Below are 22,257 nucleotides of genomic sequence, written 5' to 3'. Positions count from 1 at the left end.
CATAGAGAATATGTACCCCACCTCAGTTGTCCGAATACCTATGGACTAATAGGGTATTTGACATTTTTTTTATGAATGCTATCAGTCGATCAAGTTGGGTTTGAGGATCAAATGTCTGTATGGGACCCATTGCCTTAAAGCTTAAAGCAATACAAAAGTCACAAAGGATGGTCAATGTCGGGCGCCCGCATTTTACTGACGAAACGTTTCTAACAAAATGGCAATACATCGTGACGTCACCATGTACTCGTAACGTTAGAAACCGTTCCGATGTATGGAAACAAGGAAATTACTATTTGGTCGGTGAAATATTGAGTTTATATATTTCACCGTAAGATTGTGAACCCGTTAGTTTATAATCTAACGTAGGTTAGGTTAGATTATAATCTCCCTACCGTCAGTTTATAATGTAACTAGCGAGATTATAATCTGACGAGTGTTTACAATTTTACGGTGACATGTATATTGTTGCTATACAATTTTTTTTATAAAATGTAAGGAATCGACTGGTACCATTATTTTTTTCCTATTTGGAAGTTTAAAAAAAATATAAATTTTGAGGTCTTGTATTTTTTTAATATTCCTATATATTTTTAAGTTTCCAATTTATTGTGATAACTTGTTCATTTTCTATCTATTTAATAGATCTAGATTTAGTTATACAATATAACATGTGCCAACCCTATTTGATAACACAAATTATTTTTAACCACACCAGCTCATATATAAAGGTTCTCTTAATATTCAAAAACTGATGAGAAAGTAGCATGCACTAAATGAGTTTAAGAGAGTGACAAATTTTGAGTTCATTTCTTCATGTTGGCTGATATTATTGATTTTTAAAAGTTGTGTTTAAACGATAAATATTTAATAGCGTTGATTTGGATTTGATTTGTAATGTTTTAGAGTTAGTATTTTCCTGGCGTTGGTGTGGTAAGAAAAATAGTGTTTCACTCGGAAGCAAAGTTTGTGTTACTCTCGTGCCTTGAAACCCACGAAACACTCAAAGTTCCACTTATCGATCCACTAGAGGCTCGTGGTTCAATTTTTGAATTATTCGCTTGCTCGGATATCAATATTAGCATGATGGTGCACAACAACTTTGCCGCCTTTGTTTTACAATAACTATATCTAATCTCTGTTTCTGTATCTCTGATATTCTACACTATTTCGCGTACAGTGTCGGCCGCCTGTTGAATTCCTTAAATCGTGGTGTGCTAAACTTGCATAGCTTAATGCAATTAGTTTTACTACTATGCTGTGTTGTTGTAGCTTTTTATTTTTCTTGTAATTCCTTGATCGAAAGCGGTATATATTATTAATTACCAATGGCTTCAATCGAAATGTGATTGTTAACTCGGGTAACTTAGCCGTTAGGAGGCTTACTAAGTAGTCAATATAAGTATGATATGATGTCGATACAGTTTTTATTATGCTCCGACCACTAATATCATCGGTAATCCTACTAAATCCATTTTGAAATTAATTTATTTTTAACTTATATATCTATCAAAGTAGGTACAAAATTTCAAAAATAGATGTAGCCGGTTTACACTCTTAGCCAACGATATGCGTATGCAACATTAATATTTCAACCAAAGAGCTAACTAAGTATGTTGCCTGTTGATTTTAAGCGGAACACATCACATCATTTGTTGGCTTATAGAGTTATAGTTCTTAATACCGGAGATGTAGAAACAGAAATTACGGTATATCAAACAATGTGTAATGTACAGTCAGCATCAATAGTTCCTAGCGGATGAAGAAACGTGCCAAAAGTATGTTTACCTCTATTATTTTTTCCAAATAGATATAAATCTTTAAAGTCCTCACACAATATTATTTGCTACAGTCAAGCTATTAGACAACGATAGATACTCGTATTTTTGACGCTTAGTCTGATCCGATGATTTGGATGCCGACTGTACTACCGGCGGAATGGCCGAATATTATAATTGCAAATGTGTAATAGGCTGCTAATGCAAGTAATTGTACGAAGTGATTATTGTTAACAAAACAGTTATGACTTAATTAGAACTCATTAAAGTTTCTGAAGCCAAAGCTTTATAATACAGAACTGTAATAAATTTACTAGTGCCAAATTTTATCTTGATATTTTTAGGATTAAAAATAGGTAGTAACCTTCAGCTGTATATGGGAAACCGATCATGTCCATGAACAGCAGCGACCGTGTTTGTAAGATCTGAGTAGCGAATAGGAAAGTAGTCTACATATTTAAACGGTTAGGTATGTCTCATGGTCATCGTTTTAAAATTATCGAGCACTGAGTAATTTACATGGCTGTGATTTGATTTACGTGATCCAAGATTAAGTTATAAAAATATAATGTTCACTGCTCAAAACGAAAGATTTAGCTATTTTATTTAGAGTTATTAGTGTCTGTATACCCACAAATATGTTTTTATCGATGTTTTTTTCATACTAGTAATGACAAGCCTGTAACGTAACCTTACAGCCAATTCTTAAGTAGGTGTTTACAATATTTTTCATGAACATATTTATTTATGTCCAATCTGACTCTTATTTTTTATTTGATGGAGTAGGTACAAAGTACAATCTATCCTGTTTAGTTAGTTAAAATCCTTAGACAAAGAGACACGACTAACGTCGTAAGAGTATACGCCTATGATTTGACATAAACCCGTCATACCCACCTATTTACACCCACCAAATTTACACCCGTATTTTTTTTATATAGTCGTCATCTGTTAGTAAAAGATCTACTTACGTTGATTTATTTTATTTACTGTCAACATTTTGATAGTTTATACGTTACTAGCGACCTTCGCACGGGTTAACAACTTATACTTACATAAACCTTCCTCTTGAATCACTCTATCTATTAAAAAAAACGCATTAAAATCTGTTTGGTAGTTATAAAGATCTAAGCATACATACAGACATTTGTTTTACACTATGTAGTGATTAAGTACCATTATTTACATTAATACTACTATGTTGTTATTAAATTGAATAACTTATACAGAAATCATGTTTGTTATCGTATTATACAGTAATCGAAATTCGTAATTAAATTATTTCAGTCATGTTCATGCCATAGTTTGTACAGAATCAAAATTAAAACGAAAATATTCTTTGCGGTTTTGTATCGACGATATTAATAGGCTGCCTATTTTACTAATAAGTGAAGTCAGCTACAGTAGTGGCAAATAATCTATCATATTTTTTAGGATACACTTGCATTTTTATTTTAATAATATCTCCAAAACGACTCTAGCGATTTCGATGAAATGTACAATATAGGGGCGTATGAAAAGGACAGTTTCATCAAACTAGAGGGCGAAGAAATCGATCCATCTAGGTTTTATTGTTGGCAAGATTCGCTTTTGAGTGTTTTCAAATAAGAAATTCAATATTAGTCCCCAATATGCATTGTGCTAACGTGGCTAATATATGGTCGTGACGATGATACCATGATTGTTTACATGATATAATTTCTAATTTCACGAATTTACGAATGAATAAATTTTTGCTGCTACTGTACTTTTTATGAAACAGTTTTTTAACTACGAAGGTACTATGTAATAAGATACATGCGCCATCACAATATAATTATAGAAAGAGAAGAATATGTCTCCTTCCTGTCTCTCTGTTTTTAGTTAATTGAAATCATTGAATGCGAAAAAGACGTTCATCTCGATTTTTTCGCGTATTTCGTTAAAATGATTTCTGATGAAATGAATGACTGATGTTAAACAATTTAATGTATGTATCTACAGTAAATTTATGTTATAATTACAATGCACTGCTGAGATGTCGCAAATTTTTATTGATTTTACCATCGACTGGGTGACCATAGTGCACTTATGTATATGTTCGATTAACTACTTAACACATCGGCATTATCGCATAATATATAACGTTTAAATTAGTCGTAACATTAATTTAAGACGAGCACAAAAACGGTAACTAGGATACGTTTAAAATATTTTAAAATGTCTCTTCCCCTATACAAAATGTTTAGAATAGATTGGTAGGTAGTTCTTATCTCATTTTTGATCTACCGGGTCATTGCGGACATTGTTGCTTAGTTCATAATGTGCTTCATTGACCTGCGGGACCTTCTCACAGTGCCAAATAACCTGATTGAACAATGTGTTAGAATAATACTTTAATAGAGTTCTCTTTTTGGATTCAACGATGTATTATTATGCTTTACAAATGTTTGTAAACGTTAAATGTTCTAGTCGTTATTGAAGCAAAAAATAAGATTATTCCTTTAAATTAACAATACGATACGATAGTTGGGGGACAACGAGACTCAACATTGGCCGGCAACATATGATGTTCGAAGTATGATATGCTCTAGCCCCTAGTCCATTCCGCGTTGAGAAATGCGGCGACATGTGGCACCCTTAATTTGCTTTTCATTGTTATTGCAACTCATACGTGTTACTTTCTATGACTAAGTATTTATAAAAATGATATTTTGCCCTTACTAAAATGTGTATTGATAAAAAAAATACGCACACGGTTTATGTATGTATCAGGTTCCCTTTTTGTGAATTTGTATATGAAAGGCTAGTAATAATAAATGTGCTATTTTAGAAGTTTATCAAGGTAGGGTACTGTTGCGGTAGGTAGAATACTATTCATTATATAGTCAAATTTACTAGTACCTGTACACTCACAAGATACACATCATGTTATTTCGCGTAATTTCGAGCATTGAGAATTAGGATTCCAATCAAATTTACCTATTTACTTTAAATATCTCTGTAATCATAACAAAGTGAGAGAGGTAGCTGACTAAGATACTTTGCCTAAAAAAGTTTATTAACAAAAAATGACCTTGTAGTTTTTAAGAAACCCATAAGACTTTAACACTCGGTGCGCGAGCAGGAGTCTGAGTATCGGTTGCCTGATCGGTATCTTTCCCGAACCGTCGACTGATATTATAACTGTGCCATCAAGTAGATGTAGCAATCGGTGCAGCTGCAACCAGTGGACCTCACGCGGGCACACATTCCTGCCTCTCTACAGCTACCTTTACTTTGGTCTGCAAGTAGCAAGATAAACCCGACGAGAGGATTCCAAACCAAATAAGCATCCTAACTGTTGTTGTTCTACTTTACCTGTAGGTGTAGTTTAAAATAAGTTTGCAAGTGACCAATCCCCAGATGCTTATAATTGAATTAATTTATAACGCCTAAGTCGTGCCCTAGCATTGTATTGTATGAATTGTTGACACAGATTAAGTAATATTATCAAGTGTTCTAGATTATTTTACATAATGACTAGAGTGCAAGTCGGTGCTGCCTGCTGGTTCATCCCCGCTTTATATATTATAACCGTGGGTTAAATAAACATTATGAGACTTATGACCAGGGCGACCTAGATTTTTATGACATACCATACTTAAATCATACAATTAAGTTGTACTTACGTATTCAAAAACTTGATATTTTACAGTTATATATGCTATCCATTAAAAGACATTGCAAACCCACTATCGTTATCAGCATTGTGGCTTTGGTTTCATTGTTCCTTATTTCTATTTTATCTATTTACCAAAAAACCTAGATCTTAAAACGGTGGTCCGTTTTAAGTACAGTGTAAAACCCCTTATTCATAAATATTTACAAGCTTGGCTGGAAGGAACAGGTTTAGTTCACTTAGTCATTAAGTCATTCTGTAACACCAAATAGTAGGTACTTAAATTCTTAAGTTGAATCCGGAAAGAAAAAGACATGTGAACCATGTCTTTCTTCGGTATTCGCAATCTAAAAAAGATGTATGATGGTCAATTAAAAATAGTGAATACATGGTACCTCTTCGAAATTTTAAACTTCATGTATGCGCCCATTAAACTTATAAATTATTTAATGAGTAGGTTGGTATCATTGCCGTCAAACTGAAAATAAAGTCTAGCCCAAGAGATACCTGATTCCAATAATACTAATACTAGTAAGTAATACATGGTAACTATACATAATAATTGTTGTCGTATGAAGAAAAGGATTCAGGATTTAAGTTTATTTACCAGGCATTTTTTTTCATTAATCATAACTAAATTCATGTTTCACTAATATTTACTAGTGCTTTTTTTACAACTTAACCAACTAAAAGATATTCCACTTTGTTTTTCCAAGCCTATTGTTACTCTCAGAATTCTCAAAATATTTGACTTAAAAGGATCGCTGTGATACTGCCCCACCGTGCATAAGAACAGTTAGATTTTGTAAAACCTGTTTAGATTTTGAATGTATTGCGCGACACTACTGAATATTGGGGATTGAATGAGTTTTCGAATCAATACATTCAATACACGTAGGTACTATTGTTGTTTTGCATAGTGGGGAAGTATAGCAACAAAATCTGTATCAATTATTTTTTGTCTTATTATAGTCCTAGTCCTTCTTTACTAAAGTGTCTATCTATGGAACTTGCTAACTATGTAAATTGACATTAACAGGCAATTTTAATATAGCGGTTTGTTTACATAGTTAGCAAGTTCCATAGAATGACACTTTACCTATGTTATTACTCGTATTTTAATTATTAAAACGTGTTACTACTATCTATAATCATCATAATCATAATCCCCACGTTATACCACTTTTGCACGTGCGGGCTTATACATAATGTATTACACAATATATTATAATTTTGGTTAGTTTATTACGTTGCCCCGACACAGGTTTCTTCAGATAGGCCCGTAATTATGTTCTTGATACGTTAAACTTACCGCGTGCTGTGTTCATTCTCGGCATACGTTTACACTCGTACATCAACTTAAATCGTCTCGAAACAGCCAAACTACCATATATTAAACTCGATTACAGCCGAACTAGTTTCATAATGTCATAGTGTTCAATTACCTATATGTAATGTAATAGTGTCGTGTATGCACGAAGCAATTTTAGGTCGGTAGTGGTAAGGGGTCGTCGGCCACACTGTTAGTGCAATAAACATATTGGTATTATTAATAATAGTTAGATTTTAAGCCTTTTGACTTTTCGATTGAATGTGTACAATCCGAATAGACTAATATTACCAATTCATAAAATTATGACTTGTTTAACCTTCGCGTAATTTTGGATATTGTTTGAAAATATTAGAATGTTACTAATTTATGAATTTATTATTATTATACATATATATCGTGGTCTACATGTATTTACATCGATGTAAGTGTGTGGCAACCCTGCAATACAAGACTCCTCTTTTAAAAGCGGAGCATAGTTAAAAAATAAACTAATTACTTAAACTTACAATGCGTTTCAATGATTACATATTATTTGTCATCTAAGTATGTTAAAACCTACATTTTATATAAAGTACGCAGCCAGGATTATTATGTAAGTTACGGCTTCTTCTTCAGCATGCTTTTCTCTTTATTTCGTTACAATTGTATTAAATTGTACTTTATTCTGTTATGTGAATTAGTAGAAAAGTAAGCACAAATATTTTGATTTAAGCCTATACTATGTACGCACATTATTTTAAGTTAACAGGACTTTATCGAGTATGACTATTTTCTCTTTTAGCATAACTGTATCACCTGTGTTCCACAAATAAATTTTTACTTTACATTTTGGACGTGACTTAAGATGATAGTGGACGACTGCTTCTCCATACAAGCGTAGTCCTCTTTTTTCCTCTCTGTTTATAAATATTATTGTACAATTTATTGTACATTAACCATAGCGTTGCCTGGTCGTTAGATTTATTTCAATTTACTGATTATTTTAAGAGTTAAGAGCGAAAATCAAATTCCATAAATTTTTAAAGAGATCCTTACTCTGAGCGTCCACTAGCTGGCGCGGTGTTGCACGAAGCGGATGAGCGGGTCATTACCGCAAACACCGAAGTTCGCAAATTGCGGGCATCTTTCTCTGTCACTCTAATTACGCAATTTTTCCTAATACAATGAAACCGCGTACGTGCGCGCGCTACGTGCACCCGCGCCAGCTGACGGACACCCTTATAATAATAATTAAAACATTGAAAAAATTAAACGATTTGGACATAACTGTGGTTACCATCAAATGACGTAAAAATATTTTCTATAATATTAATATCCAAAGAATAAAATTGAGATTACGTTTGTATGGAGAAGCGGTCACGTGACGTCGTGCCCTTTCCTCTTATCGCCCATGGCTCCCAAGATTGAATAAATCGTGAAAACTCAATAGTGACAACTGTACGGCTACCACCAGTTTGACACTGACATATTCGCTAGCGTGTGCGAAACTTAGGTACTTTCTATGCATCTGCAGATGTATAGAAAGTAAGTTACGCAGACGTTAGCGTATATGTCAGTTTGATACTGCTAAGGTGGTCGGTACTGATGTCAGAGGCTGTTGTAGAGTCCATCGTATAGTTTACGTTTCTTTAAGTAGGTACCTACGTAATGATTAAAGGCAAAACTTTATTGCCAGTGATCATTTGATCAAACTCGAAACAAAGTTTTGAAGTAGATACTGATACTCTCTCTATTTGAGAGAACCTATACTCATGGACAATTTTATAGGAGCGCAAACAAAGGTTGAATTACTGAATTACATTCGCATTTAGTTTTAATTGCAATGTCGGGATTCATATAAGAGCTTTGGTTGTGGACACACAAACGTTTTACTTTACATTACGACGTCTTTGGTGTTTCGTTTTAGTTTGCTCATACCTTCTGTAGACAGTTTATTATTATTTTGGTTAAATAGATAATAACCCACCAGCAATATAATTTTATTGGCGCTAGCATGCATGCGTCAACCGCACTGTTAGTCGGTCAAGTAAGGTTTGAATCGTCGTTAGTATTCGTTTATGCCCCAAGTGTTTTGCTCTCAGCTTCTTTGCTTCTGTCGTAAATGTATTTCATAGGAATGTACTTTGTATGCATAATTTGATTATTGTAGGCATGTAACGTTACAGTTGTTTCTGTGTAATAACATTTCGAATGTATATCTAGATGAATGTTCGCTGGAGGCAGAAGAAACGGTGTCATCAGCGAGTGTATGCATGTCTCCGTCGGCGATGAGTGAGATCTCCCCGATGTGCGCTTCGACCCCGGTGGCGAGCGGCGCGCCCGCAAACGCGCGCCCGCCCCGCGCTGGCGACCAGCTCGACAACGCGCGCATCACTGACGCACTTAATGGAAACGGTGCGTAAATACCTACTTACTCAATAACTTATCCACTTTACCCGGAAACCGGGTGCTATTTGAGACTTATACAAAAACTGAATAAGGAAAGTCATATTTGATTGACAATGAAGATATTGGGAGCTAATTCACTAGTTAAAACGTAGAAGTCTTACAAAATATATGCAACTAAGTGACAGAGAAAACCTATATACCATGTAAAAATATAGAAGAAAAAAAAGATATTCTAAAGAGGCCGTCATCTACGGCACCATTTCATGTTTTTAGGTGCTCATTTTAATGTCTGGCTTGAATGATGATGATAACTCATATGAATAAAATAATAACTCTGTCTGTAGACTCGAGTAACTGTTAATTTAATGCCTCAAGGGCCTATTTTACATTTAAGCTAGTTATTAAAAAATATGTATATATCTAATATGTAAAGAAAGTTATTTTCAATTGTTTTAGCGAACATAGTTTCCGAATCTACAAGTATGGACGTTCTAAGCGGTGGTGAAAGTGACGCTGGCGATACACTCAATAGAAGAAACAATAATAACAGGTACATTTTGGCTTATGACTATGACGAGAAGAGTTCAAACCGATTTCTTAATTCTTTTGTTCCTTTTTCTATGAAGGCCCCGTGGGTTCGGCTTCTTCTCTTACTCTCACACACAGTGGTGCGTGCCCAGGATCGCGGATATCATGTTTAAGTATTAATTGTTATTTTTGACAAGTAAGTTTTAACAAAAAAAGAACGAACAGTTCGATTTAAAACAAGATTGCGCATTTTTAGACCAATTTTCATATTTATAACTTTTGTCTAAAAATTGTTCAAATTTTATAAGGTGCGTTTTAGATCTATTTCGTGATTTTTTTCTATTACGTGAAAGTGATTGCTGGCTGAACCATGCTGAACCTACTGCACCTTAAGCGATCTTAATTATCCCCCGTAACAATTAGCAACGTCACTACTTTAATTATGGCCCGTGCGCCGCTAACGCTGGTTACGCTACCCCTTGTACAGTCACGCTCCGTGATTTAGCAGAACCCTAAATGGCGAAACAATCACGCACGAAGCGTTACTGTATATAGAGAACGTTTTCTTTTTACACACTTGTTTTTGCCCAACCTTTGAGATACAGGAACCATGCAATGTTTTTTTATTTCTTCGGTTCGGAAATGATTTATCTGATGTTGTCAGTATTTGGACTCGGTTGAGCAACAGCACGCTGCGGGAGGGCGCGGCAGGCGACGCGCAGCGGCGGCGCGGCGGTGACCTCACCTTCTTCATCGCCAGGGAGCTGCTCATGACTGAACGCACCTACAAGCGGGACCTGGAGCTCGTTACCGTGGTATGTCATTGTGCATGTCACGCCTCTAACAGACGTGCTGAGTATGCAAGTAGGGTGCTACTTAGATAGCCGAACTATATGACGACACACTACAAGAAACATTCTGTGATTTGATTGTCAGTTTCATGATTCTTTCAACCCACAATATAAGAGGGGAGGTTCAAAAGTTCGCGGAATGCTGGGGATGAGCATAATAGGGTATTTGAATTTTTTTTACGAATGGTGTCAGTCGTGCAGGTTTGTGTTGAGGATCAAATGTCTGTATGGGACCCATTGTCTTAAACCTTTATTTCTCTTATTTGATCTATCGAGCTCATAATCCTGAGTAAAATAAATTAAAAAAATGTCCAAATTAAAAAAAGGTTGTCTGTATAGCTTTAAATAAAATAGCTCTAATCTGTATTGTTGTCAGGCATGGTCGGCGCGCGTATCACAGCTGGGCGGCGGCGGGGGCGGCGGGGTCGACGACGGTGCGGTCGCGGCGGGCGACGTGGTGGCGGCGCTGGCGCGGCCGTGCCTGGCGCTCGAGCCCCTGGCGCTGGCGCAGGGCGGGCTGCTGGCGCGCCTCGAGCGGGCCCTTACCGCGCGAGCGGCCGACTCTGCGAACACAACAGGTACTCTTGATGCATACAAGTTAGCCGACCACCTATAAAAACCTATGATAAAGTACATTCAGTCAGTCAGTACGAGTACTTTCGTCAAATTTACATTTGCGAGGAGTTTAAACAAAATATTCGCATCAAATTATTTTCCGTTTTATCTTCGTGCTGTGTCGGTGGCATTTTTAAGAATCGCGGGGTCCGCTCGTCTCAAGGAATGATGCATGCATGCGCTTCTTTTTTTTCAAAAGCAATTGAATTCAGACCTTCTAAATTTAAACTTGGCTTCACCATGTTTTCCATTACCTACTGACGAGCGATTGGTAAATCTTCTTCCTCGCGTTATCCCGGCATTTTGCCACGGCTCATGGGAGCCTGGGGTCCGCTTGACAACTATATCTATATACTACATCATGTCTACTACTACCATTTTATCTCGTATTCTACAGATGCTGAAGAACCAGAGTACAGAAAAATTGCTGAACTGCTGTGCGACTATTTAACTAATACTTATGACGTAAGTTTATTGATCAAAATTATATATAGGCAAACACGATAACTATTAATTATATGTCATTATATCATTAATATACATTCTCTAACTAACTCGACTCAAATGACATGTGTCAACAACCCTATTAAAGGTAATATTTGTCAGGCGTACGCGATGTACACAGAGCGCAGCGGCGCGCTGGTGGGCATGGTGGAGAGCGTGCGGCGGCGCGGCGCGGGGGCGGCGCGCGCGTGCGCGGCCTTCGAGACCTCCTCGCCGCTGCCGCTCGCCTGCCTGCTGTTGCGCCCGCTGCACAGGCTGCTCTACTACGCCACCGTCGCCAACGGTACATGCACACTCAACACCTAACACGGAGTGCAACTGACTGGCGCACGACACGCTTCACAGACGGTCACATCTCCCAAACCTGACATATTACTTCCATGACGTATTTGTAATACAATCACATTGGTACATTGGTACAACACTATAATATTTATTTGATATTATCGCGATAAACAATTATTTTAAGCTCAAGCAAGCGGTAGTAATCACACAGGAATTTATGGTTTCTCCTTAAGCTTGAGGGGCTTATTTTCGGTTGCAAGTCTGGGATCGTCGACGATTTAAGGGTAGGTGAATAAAAAATACGAAATTTAGTTAATTCGGACCGCGCTTCGCGCATGTGCGCCCCGCGACTTCGCGCATTGTTTTGATCGACCGAATCATACTGCCAAGCAAAATTTCAAATTTATGTTCAGCTTAAAATCGCACTCGTGAGTCATAGAAACAGGTTACTTAATTGCTCTTGAGCGTATTACTCGAATCTAAGTTTATCTTTATCATTTCCTCGCAGAAGCAATTTAAACACTTGTAGTACGTGGCATCGGCTCATTGTGAACTACATAAATAAATAAATATTATAGGACATTATTACACAAATTGACTAAGCCCCACGGTAAGCTCAAGAAAGCTTGTGTTGTGGGTACTCAGACAACGATATGTATAATATACAAATACTTAAATACATAGAAAACAACCGTGACTCAGGAACAAATATCTGTACATAGGTATTTATAATTGGTGCAGAAATAACGGATGTGGGTTGCTGGGGAGCCGGCGAGAACGGGAGCGGGGTCGAGCGCGCGCGCGCGGCGCACGCGGTGGCGGCGCGGCTGGCGCGCGCGGCCGAGCGCCAGCTGCGCCACGTCGAGAACCACGCCGCGCTCTGCCAGCTGCAGCGGGACATCCTCGGTCAGTCCAACACTACCTTTGGGTTATTACCTAACTGGTGACACCTGGATCATTTACTAACTAACTTGTTACCACAGGGAACAACTAACAAGAAAGAATGCCAGTAGATACCATCAAAAGTGAATTGGGTTGAATTTTTGATATGGGGCTCGAGCTCCTTAGCTTCCTAACGCTTAAAGTGACTCTTATTTTTTATTTCTAACAACGCGATTGGCCAAATTAAAACAGGAACCATATGTTAAATAATATTGTGCAAATATTTTGTGTAGGTTACGACAAACTTTTAGTTGCCGAGCGCGAGTTCATTCGCATGGGATGTGTCTACAAGCACTCTTCGAAGGGTTTGCAGCAGCGGATGCTATTCTTGGTGAGCCAATATACACACACACACAATACACACCTACCGCCAGGAATAAATGTTTAAAGTAAAATATTAATGTAATAAATTATTAATCTTGATGGTATTGATGATGATGATGGTATCCTTACATCCCTCGTAGAGCTCTCAGGAGGGATTTCCATTCTTGATAGTATTACGAGTAAGAATTGTAATATCAAAATGAGTTTAATTTAGTATCTTGGACTACATCAATTCAATTTCGTTCAGTAGCTTCTTGGAAACAGTGCATCATTAGGTCGCGCCACGGTAATAAGAATCGACAACTGATATCGAGCGGATTGATATTAGATTCATTATTATTTCGGCCCTCTCTGTACATTTATTTACAAAGTTTCACTATTATTACCTGTAGTATTTTTCAAAGTAGATGGGTACGGTGACTGATTTGATTTCGTTTTCATTCCATGGCAGTGAAGTTTTAGGCCAATCCTTTATAATAGTACATTACGAATATTACGATACAAAAAAGCGAAAAAAAGGAAATTCGCAACTCGTGTCGATTTAAAAACTCCCTAGGGAGTTATAGCTTTTTTTCACAATCTATAACTCCCGCGGGAAAAATATAGGCCTTTGCCCTTTATAAGTTTAGCACATCTGAATGAAATAAGATCTTTTTCGAGCAAGTGTGATGAAAAATACTATACCAGGGCCCGTACGTTATGCCGCAGACGCAAAAATGATGTACATAATATAACATACATTTAATAGGTATACAATAGGGGTCCCGTTGTTTCCCATAAAGTTTTAAGCCATAATGTATTGTTTGTCATATTATCATTAGTCATAAAACTGAAACCGTTAACATTTCAGGATTTTCGTTAGGTTATCCTATATGTAGATAGGTTAGGTTAGGTTGGGTTTGATTTATGGCAATCCTGAAAAGTGACGCGTTTCTGAACCAAATGAATTATGACTAACGAAAATTCGGGCAAACAAAACATTATGGCTTAAAACTATTTGGGAAACAATAGAGACCCTATACAATAATGTATTGACACTATAGCTGCAAATAGGCAACAAAAATAAAATTGATAGTGTTGTTACAAGAACAGGTGCTTAGGTAGGTCGTATTGCTATAATTCGCTGTTGAATGGTTGGCATACGGTTGTTGTTACGTTAACTGAGCTTGTCGTAACATCAGATGAGCGACGTGGCGGTGCTGGCGTCAAAGTCCGGCAGCACGGCGTTCCGCGCGCACGCGGCGCTGCCGCTGCGCACGTTGCGGCTTGCGCGCGCGCCGCTGCCGCACTCCTTCACGCTGTGCGCGCCAGACGCGCCCGCCGCGGCCGGGGCCAACGCCGACGCCGACCAGCGACCACTATCAGGTAAAACCACATACAACACATCCTCCAGACCGAGCATAGTAGCGCTACCTCCTCTGCCACAAATATACGGTAGTTTTACTCCATTTTCGAGTTAGAGTGTCTTTGTGTGACGTCCGTGTCTTTGAACGGACCAATCACGGCACGGGGACTCGCTCACCTCGTCCCCCGCACCCCAGTATTTTTGGCAGCATCGGTTTCATGAAATAATTGCTCTAAACTCCGTCTAGAGAATTCCTAGTCTATACAAATATCGTACAGGCGGTCTAGCATGAGCTGCGTTCTCGCGCGCGACTCCATACATCAGGCGCGACTTCAAATATGGACTCGCGCGCGAGAACGCAACTTATGCTAGACCGCCTGATGTAGTCCATAATTATTTTACATCGTATTTTCACGGAAACGTACGAACGTGTCTTGCTATTTCAGTCAGTCTCGGTACAAAAAGTACTGAGGCTGACTGAAGTAGCATGACAAATACGAACGTTTCCGAGAAAATACGATGGAAAACCATCATGCACTACATCTGTAAGTCTGATTTAACCCTCATCGCAATTTCGTTATGTCAGATTTGATTCGAAACCGTAAGTGCAGAGCGGCGATCAGACCGTTTGCAATGTATTACAATTATTATTTTAAAGCTACTTTATAAATTATGACGATTACCTAATCCATTGGAATTTGTATTTTAACACAAAAAAGTAAAAAATATAAAACATGCCGCTTAATGGTAGGTGTTGCTTATAATAAAAACCATCTGTAAATTACAATCAAAATGTAATTTTTATATATCATTTAATATATTTTTAAGAAAACATATTGAATAAAATATCCTAACTTGTTTCAACTATTTTACTTTGTATTTAAACTAGAGTCATCGGTTTCACGTAGGACTTGATCACTTCATATAATATCTTGTTGAAATGAAAAGCGTAATGAATTGAATGTATGTGTTTTATTCCAGATGATAGTATAAACTTAATGCTAAGTACTAGCAACGAGGTAGAGTTGGCGGGCTGGTACGCGGCGCTCGAGGCTGCGATCGAGCGCACGCAGGAACGCGGAGGTGACGTCGATACCGACCTCACGCCCTACGAACAAGACGCAGGTATACTTGGTCAACCAGATCTTGACAGTATAAAAAGGCGGCAAATTTGAAAAATGTAGGCGCGAAGGGATATCGTCCCATAGAAAATTTGAATTTCGCGCCTTTTTCTACTGACAAGATTTGGTTGACCTGACCAGCTATATACACTTTTTTTCATTTTTTTTATTTATTCGAAAATAATCCTTGTTTTAAAAACAAGCATACTGTGACTTTGAAATCTTAATTTACCTATTATAATATTTAATATACAATATCGCTTCAGGCCGAGAGGGACGTCCCCACGCTAGCCCAATGCGGGTTGGAGACTTCACATACACCTTTGAATTTCTTCGCGAATGTATGCAGGTTTCCTCACGATGTTTTCCCTCACCGAAAAGCTAGTGATGAATAAAGTGTCATTCAATAGAACTTGCTAACTATGTAAACAAAAGTTACTAGTAATTTGGCATTCAGTGTCAATTTTAGTATGGCGGTTTGGTTACATAGTTAGCAAGTTCTATTGAATGACATTTTATCAAATGATATTCCATAGATATATAAGTTCCGAAAAACTCATTGGTTTTGGAGGGATTTGATTAGAACCCGCGACCTCCGGATTGAAAGCCGGACGTCAGATCCACTCGGCCACCACCGCTTATTTATTTAACTAAAAATTAACTTATTTTACCGTGGCTGTGGAATTTTTACGTTGACTAATGATGTTTCGGGCGCTACAAGGTGAAATCATTTCATGTCATTATTGAAATGAATGTTCGGCAGGTGCGGAGAGCGGCGGCGGGGGGGTGAGCGGCGGCGCGCTGGCGCACGTGTGCTGGCACCGCGGCACGTCTCTCACGCGCGACCACCTGCACACCGCTATGAGGGTAACTGAATTATACTTGGTCAAGCAAATCTTGTCAGTAAAACAAGACGCGAAATTCAAATTTTCTATGGGACGATATCCCTTCGCGCCTACATTTTTCAAATTTGCCGCCTTTTTCTATTGACAAGATCTGCTTGACCAAGTGTATGTACATACACGCTGGAACTAATAACGCCTCCTAAAGAGGAAGTCACGCCTCCACGGCTCTTTATTTTTTCCACCATGTTAAGACTGCAATTCATACGCCAAATGTTAAATTATTATTTAATTCTTGATTACTACCAAAACAGTGGGCTATATAAAAAAAGTGCATTTTACTCATAATCCCTATATGTGAGGAAAGATCTCTTAACGTCAGTATGAAAAATCAGAAATATTATAACAAAGAAATAAGACTTCAATGCATGTAGATTGTAGAGTCTGTTCGGAAAGAGAAGAGTCGTGGAATGTATGGGGCCCAATACAATCCACGACTCTTTCCGCACAGACTCTATACTTAATCAACCGTAAAACCTACAAAGAGTACCATTAGTTAATTTGATATTACAGGCTAGTGACGTCACTGCTTTTTATTTCATTTACTCTTTATTGGGTTTTGACAGTTGGAAAAATGAAGCTGATGGGAGTTGTTGTCCCCAGCCAGCATGATATGTAATACCTATGAAATGTAATGTAACGATTGTTTAGAGTCAAATGTCCGGGTACCTGTTGCGTAAATTCAAGAACTCGCACGGCTGGCAGAAGCTGTGGGTGGTGTTCGCCGCGTTCACTCTGTTCTTCTACAAGAGCTGGCACGACGAGGCTCCACTGGCCTCCTTGCCGCTGCTCGGGTACGTTGCTCACACTACTAATACCTATCGCATGTTATTGTATCAGCCCAATTACATTACTAAGCAAACGTTCAGTTTCAATATCACACATATACGATAGTTTTTGTGACGGAAATAAGTGGTCCACGGTAAGAATAAAGGCCAAGCCACACCGGATGCGTGTGCGTGACGTGCACGTACACGTACGCGTCCCGCTGCGTTGTAGAATACGAAAACACATAAGAGAGGACACACCGCTTGCGTGACGTGCGCGTACGCGTGACTTGCACGCAACGCAGCTCCGACGAGACAAACCGGCTGCGTACTGCGTGCACGCGTCCACGCAGCGGAGCGGCAACGTCGCTTTGTTGCGTGCAGTGATGACGTTGTGTTTAACTGCGATCCCTATGAGAGGGCGAACCGAGCAGGTTCGGACACGCACAGCTCGGTGCTGCATAGGTGCTGTGCGTGTACACGCGCAGCTCGCTTGTATTTATTTACAACTCGGTCGGTGCGCGTGCTGGTTTTTAATATGGATTCAGTGATAAAAGAAAAACTAATTAAAATCTTTCGTCAATACGAATGTATATTTACAACATAGCACAAAGATTACAAAAAAATACGTCTTATATAAATAATTTGGCCTGTGGGAACAAATCGATGTTAGGTATTAACCAGGCATGTTATATGTGTAATAATTGCAATGGCGGCATTAGGTGAGCTGCTTCCTTTTGCAACGGGAGTCACATGATGTAGGTACTGTCGCAGGAGTATTTTATTTTACTGCACGCATGACTGAGCTGCAGCGTGCACCTGCGTGGCGTGCGCTGCGTGACGTGCGCGTCACCCGGTGTGACAGGGGTGCTGCGCACGTCACGCAGCGCACGCCACGCAGCGTGCTGCACACGCAGCCGGTGTGGCTCGGCCTTAACGCGAGCTATTTCATATCTTGTCCCTTTTATTCATGATGCAAATTGTGTATTTTTAGGGTTCCGTAGCCAAATGGCAAAAAACGGAACCCTTATAGATTCGTCATGTCTGTCTGTCTGTCCGTCTGTCTGTCCGTCCGTATGTCACAGCCACTTTTCTCCGAAACTATAAGAACTATACTGTTGAAACTTGGTAAGTAGATGTATTCTGTGAACCGCATTAAGATTTTCACACAAAAATAGAAAAAAAACAATAAATTTTTGGGGTTCCCCATACTTCGAACTGAAACTCAAAATTTTTTTTTTCATCAAACCCATACGTGTGGGGTATCTATGGATAGGTCTTCAAAAATGATATTGAGGTTCCTAATATCATTTTTTTCTAAACTGAATAGTTTGCGCGAGAGACACTTCCAAAGTGGTAAAATGTGTGTCCCCCCCCCCTGTAACTTCTAAAATAAGAGAATGATAAAGCTAAAAAAAATATATGATGTACATTACCATGTAAACTTCCACCGAAAATTGGTTTGAACGAGATCTAGTAAGTAGTTTTTTTTTATACGTCATAAATCGCCTAAATACGGAACCCTTCATGGGCGAGTCCGACTCGCACTTGGCCGCTTTTTTAAAGACGCAATGAAAGTGGTGACTCTCGTTACTTACCTATAGTATAATTCACGTAGCTTGGATAATATGACAGCTGTGATCAATATTTTTTTTTTGCGATATTTGCATTTTAAGGTTATAAATTCTATGGATGGAGCTGTCACCGTCTCCAAGCTTTGTGAAAAATATAACAAATGTGTAGAGGCTACAATTTTTAGTATAATAAAATTGTCCAAGAGCATGTCGGGCCATGCCTCAGTGTAGGGTTCCGTAGTTACCATTCTGTCAGAATACGGAGCATAGCCTCGGACAGACAGACGGACATGGTGAAACTATAAGGGTTCCTAGTTGACTACTAGGGGTCCTAGTCTTTCAAGACCTATTGAGACTCGTAGATACTTGTATTAAATATATACCTACCTACATTTCTCTTGTGAATTAAACACAACTGTATTTGTGTTTCAGGTACACCGTTGGGGCCCCGTCAGACAAGGACGCCATTTACAAGGATTTTGTTTTCAAGTTACAATTTAAAAATCATGTTTACTTCTTCAGGGCCGATAGTCAGTTTACTTATAACAGGTAAGGTCACCAAGATTATTTAAGTTGTTTGGTTGCACAGTTTGAAACGTATGAAATATCTATATTCATTCGCACATATCAGATTTCTTGATCTTTTTATTGTTACTTCTCTCGGGTTCCTCGTGGGCACGTTGTAGAATTTATCCATATAGAGATGTCTGGTCGTGCATTTTATGTGACTTAAACTTTATGCTGACTCCACTAATAGTAGGTATTGTAGGTAGTAATAATGTTACAAAAAGCCAATTACTGAATATGTAATAATATGTGACTTGTTGACAGTTGGAACGATGTTCTGAAGACAGCGATGGTGCAGTCATAAAGAAGCATTGTTGATCCGTCTCACATAGAAGTATGTATGACAAAGGACGAAGCAACACGGTGCCATACATGAATGACACGACTTTATCTACTAAAATTAAAGGGATATTATTGTTGTTAATTAAGATGTCGAAGTTCGATGTCACAAATTAAAAGAACTGCCTGTATATTCTATACTTACCAACAAAATGGGTGCTAGAAAATGTGCTTTTCTAATTACTCTAATTAGCAATAGACAGTGTTACTGTGACATTCTTAGAAAAGTAGAACTTTCCAAGAAAATCTAGGTCGGTAGGTAACGTATTTACTTATGTTTAGCTATTTATTCCAGTATCTGAATAATTCATATATTATTTATTAACAAGCATTATTAGGAATCGAAATTCGGTTTTTAGTTGAACCTGCCATAATTTAGGTATGTTTTAAAAACACTCGTTGAAGTGACAAAGAGCCCTATTTGTCTCGGACATCACGAAGATAGCATTATGTATGTCACGACTGTAATTCGATGAATAAACCATAGTTATATGTATGTTAATGTTAATTGCAATTCTTTTTCACACTGTTTGATCTTGTTTCTTTATTTGACAATTTATGTGGCCAAATTTTGGCGCGTTAAATTTTTATTTGTATAACCTCTAAATACCGATTGTGTTACAACAGTTACAAAGGTTGTATTGTTTTAAAGCAAGTTTAAAATGAAAGTACTCGAATTGTTGACGTCAGCGGTATGAGAACTGATAACATGCATATTTAAATTTAAGAACTGGTGCTAGGATTAAGAGAACTTAGAAGATTCCTGCGAATAAATCCGGAAGCCCTATAATGCAAGCCGCACGAGTTGATTGTTCGAAGCGTGCGTGGCGCTGCGGGAGCACTGGGAGCGCATCACATATTTATAAGCATTCAAAACGAGTCGGCCTTTCTGGATTTAATCGCTGTTGAATAGCCCCTCAGGGTTGTTCTTGCCATTCCCAAAATATACGTCGGCTGTGTTTGTAACATTAAAACATTAGGTGGTTAGTATTTGCTTTGTGTCATGATTTTTTAATAAATATGTATTTTTTTAACAATAATGCGTGGTACGTAACGTCACAAGTATTACTCTATAAGATAAGTCAAATAAATGATAATTCTTAGAACTAGAACTTTTTCTGGCAAAAACTAGACATTAAGATCAAATGAAATATCGAAATAACTGTTATCGATACGTAATACGTACTTTATCCCTATAGATAAAAACTAACATTATTTAAGAAAATATCTGCGGCGAAATTAATAGTAGTAGCCTCTATCAGGCGTGGCTAACTCCGCGATTTCGTCGCTTTGCTACAGGTAGCTAAAAGTAGGTACATCCGTTCCGCCCCAATTTTGGGGAAAGCCATAAGCCGCGCGTGGCGCTGTCGCCACCTAGCGGCCATATCTGTGCTGATCGTAACAGACGCGTTTTGTTAGAGAGTGTGTCTTCTGTACTTAGTACTATTATTTATTCTGTGCCTATATGCTATGTAGCTGTTCTTTGATATATTTATTAGACATTTTTAGTAACTTTAGGGTACCCTCTTATACAATAGTTTATTTATATAGCATTTGAATTCTATTCTTGTAACACTTTGTAACATTATATTATACATAATATAATGTTATAAGAATAGAATTCAAATCTAAATTATGATTCATTATAATTTAGATTTATGTATTTATCTTTGACTAGCGTTGCTTATCGATAACAGTTATGCCGATATTTAATTTTGCTAGAAGAAGTTGTAGGTCTAATCATTAATAAGTAGGCCATATGAGAACTTACACAAGTTAGTAGTGTAAGAGTTCTTTTACCAGAGCTATTAATAAAAATAGACCCTGTCGAAAAGAGCAGAAATGAAAACAAAAAACTAAAAATACTGTTATTTTTTCTCCAACCAAATAAAGATAAATGATTTACATTTAAAACTCGAGTAGGTAATGAAGTACAAAGACTAAAAAATCACGAGGGATTTGTGTGTTACTGAAATAGGTACACAAGTTTGCAGACCCGGGCGACTTTGTAAATAGTTAGGTATCGTATAGTCATAGTCATAAAGAATCTACGTATACCTACCTGGGTAAATCAACTCTTTCTTGTCACTTACAAAAAAAATTCAATATATTATTTGCTAATCCGTCAAGTGCATGAAAACTAGAACATGGACGGAAACTAGCAGAATGACCCTATACCTACCTAGATTCATTAATATGTTCTGCTACTTTTTTCTTGACCCCTTTTGTAGGTACATTTCCATCAGATGGTTATGTCCTTTGCCTTTTTTGTTATAGGTACATAACTAGCGACCTGCCCGTCCGACTTCGCACGGGTTAACCCTTCTACATGTTTCCGCATGTTTTTTTTTTGTTATGAAATAAATCAGTCTTATCAGCATTCTTTTCAAATTTTCATATAACAGCTGAGGGCCTAGCGAAGATGCCAATGGTGTGCGCTGTAGCGAACGAAGT

At 37.9% G+C, this 22,257-nt stretch overlaps 1 protein-coding gene across 2 annotated transcripts in view; it reads left to right on the top strand.

The window, feature by feature from the left end:
• The window catches only part of LOC134660992 (FERM, ARHGEF and pleckstrin domain-containing protein 1), a 60,900-nt gene extending 40,892 nt beyond the window's left edge, over positions 1–20,008 (top strand). The window contains exons 18-31 of one of the 2 annotated variants that reach the window (XM_063516887.1): positions 8,975–9,145; positions 9,596–9,689; positions 10,332–10,482; positions 10,895–11,096; positions 11,531–11,598; positions 11,740–11,920; positions 12,691–12,828; positions 13,098–13,195; positions 14,370–14,553; positions 15,515–15,658; positions 16,418–16,521; positions 17,208–17,350; positions 19,330–19,446; positions 19,729–20,008. In XM_063516887.1, the coding sequence (XP_063372957.1) occupies positions 8,975–9,145; positions 9,596–9,689; positions 10,332–10,482; positions 10,895–11,096; positions 11,531–11,598; positions 11,740–11,920; positions 12,691–12,828; positions 13,098–13,195; positions 14,370–14,553; positions 15,515–15,658; positions 16,418–16,521; positions 17,208–17,350; positions 19,330–19,446; positions 19,729–19,768 (1,835 nt within the window). In that variant the 3' untranslated portion in view covers positions 19,769–20,008. Of the gene's footprint in view, positions 1–8,953; positions 9,146–9,595; positions 9,690–10,331; positions 10,483–10,894; positions 11,097–11,530; positions 11,599–11,739; positions 11,921–12,690; positions 12,829–13,097; positions 13,196–14,369; positions 14,554–15,514; positions 15,659–16,417; positions 16,522–17,207; positions 17,351–19,329; positions 19,447–19,728 lie in introns of those variants that run through there. The other variant, XM_063516886.1, reaches the window with a different exon arrangement.
• The last annotated feature ends 2,249 nt before the right edge of the window (positions 20,009–22,257 follow it).

The sequence above is a fragment of the Cydia amplana genome, chromosome Z, assembly GCF_948474715.1.
Source record: "Cydia amplana chromosome Z, ilCydAmpl1.1, whole genome shotgun sequence".
Lineage (NCBI taxonomy): Eukaryota > Metazoa > Arthropoda > Insecta > Lepidoptera > Tortricidae > Cydia > Cydia amplana.
Note: the sequence above shows the minus strand (reverse complement) of the source record. Positions and strands in the feature narration are given on the sequence as shown.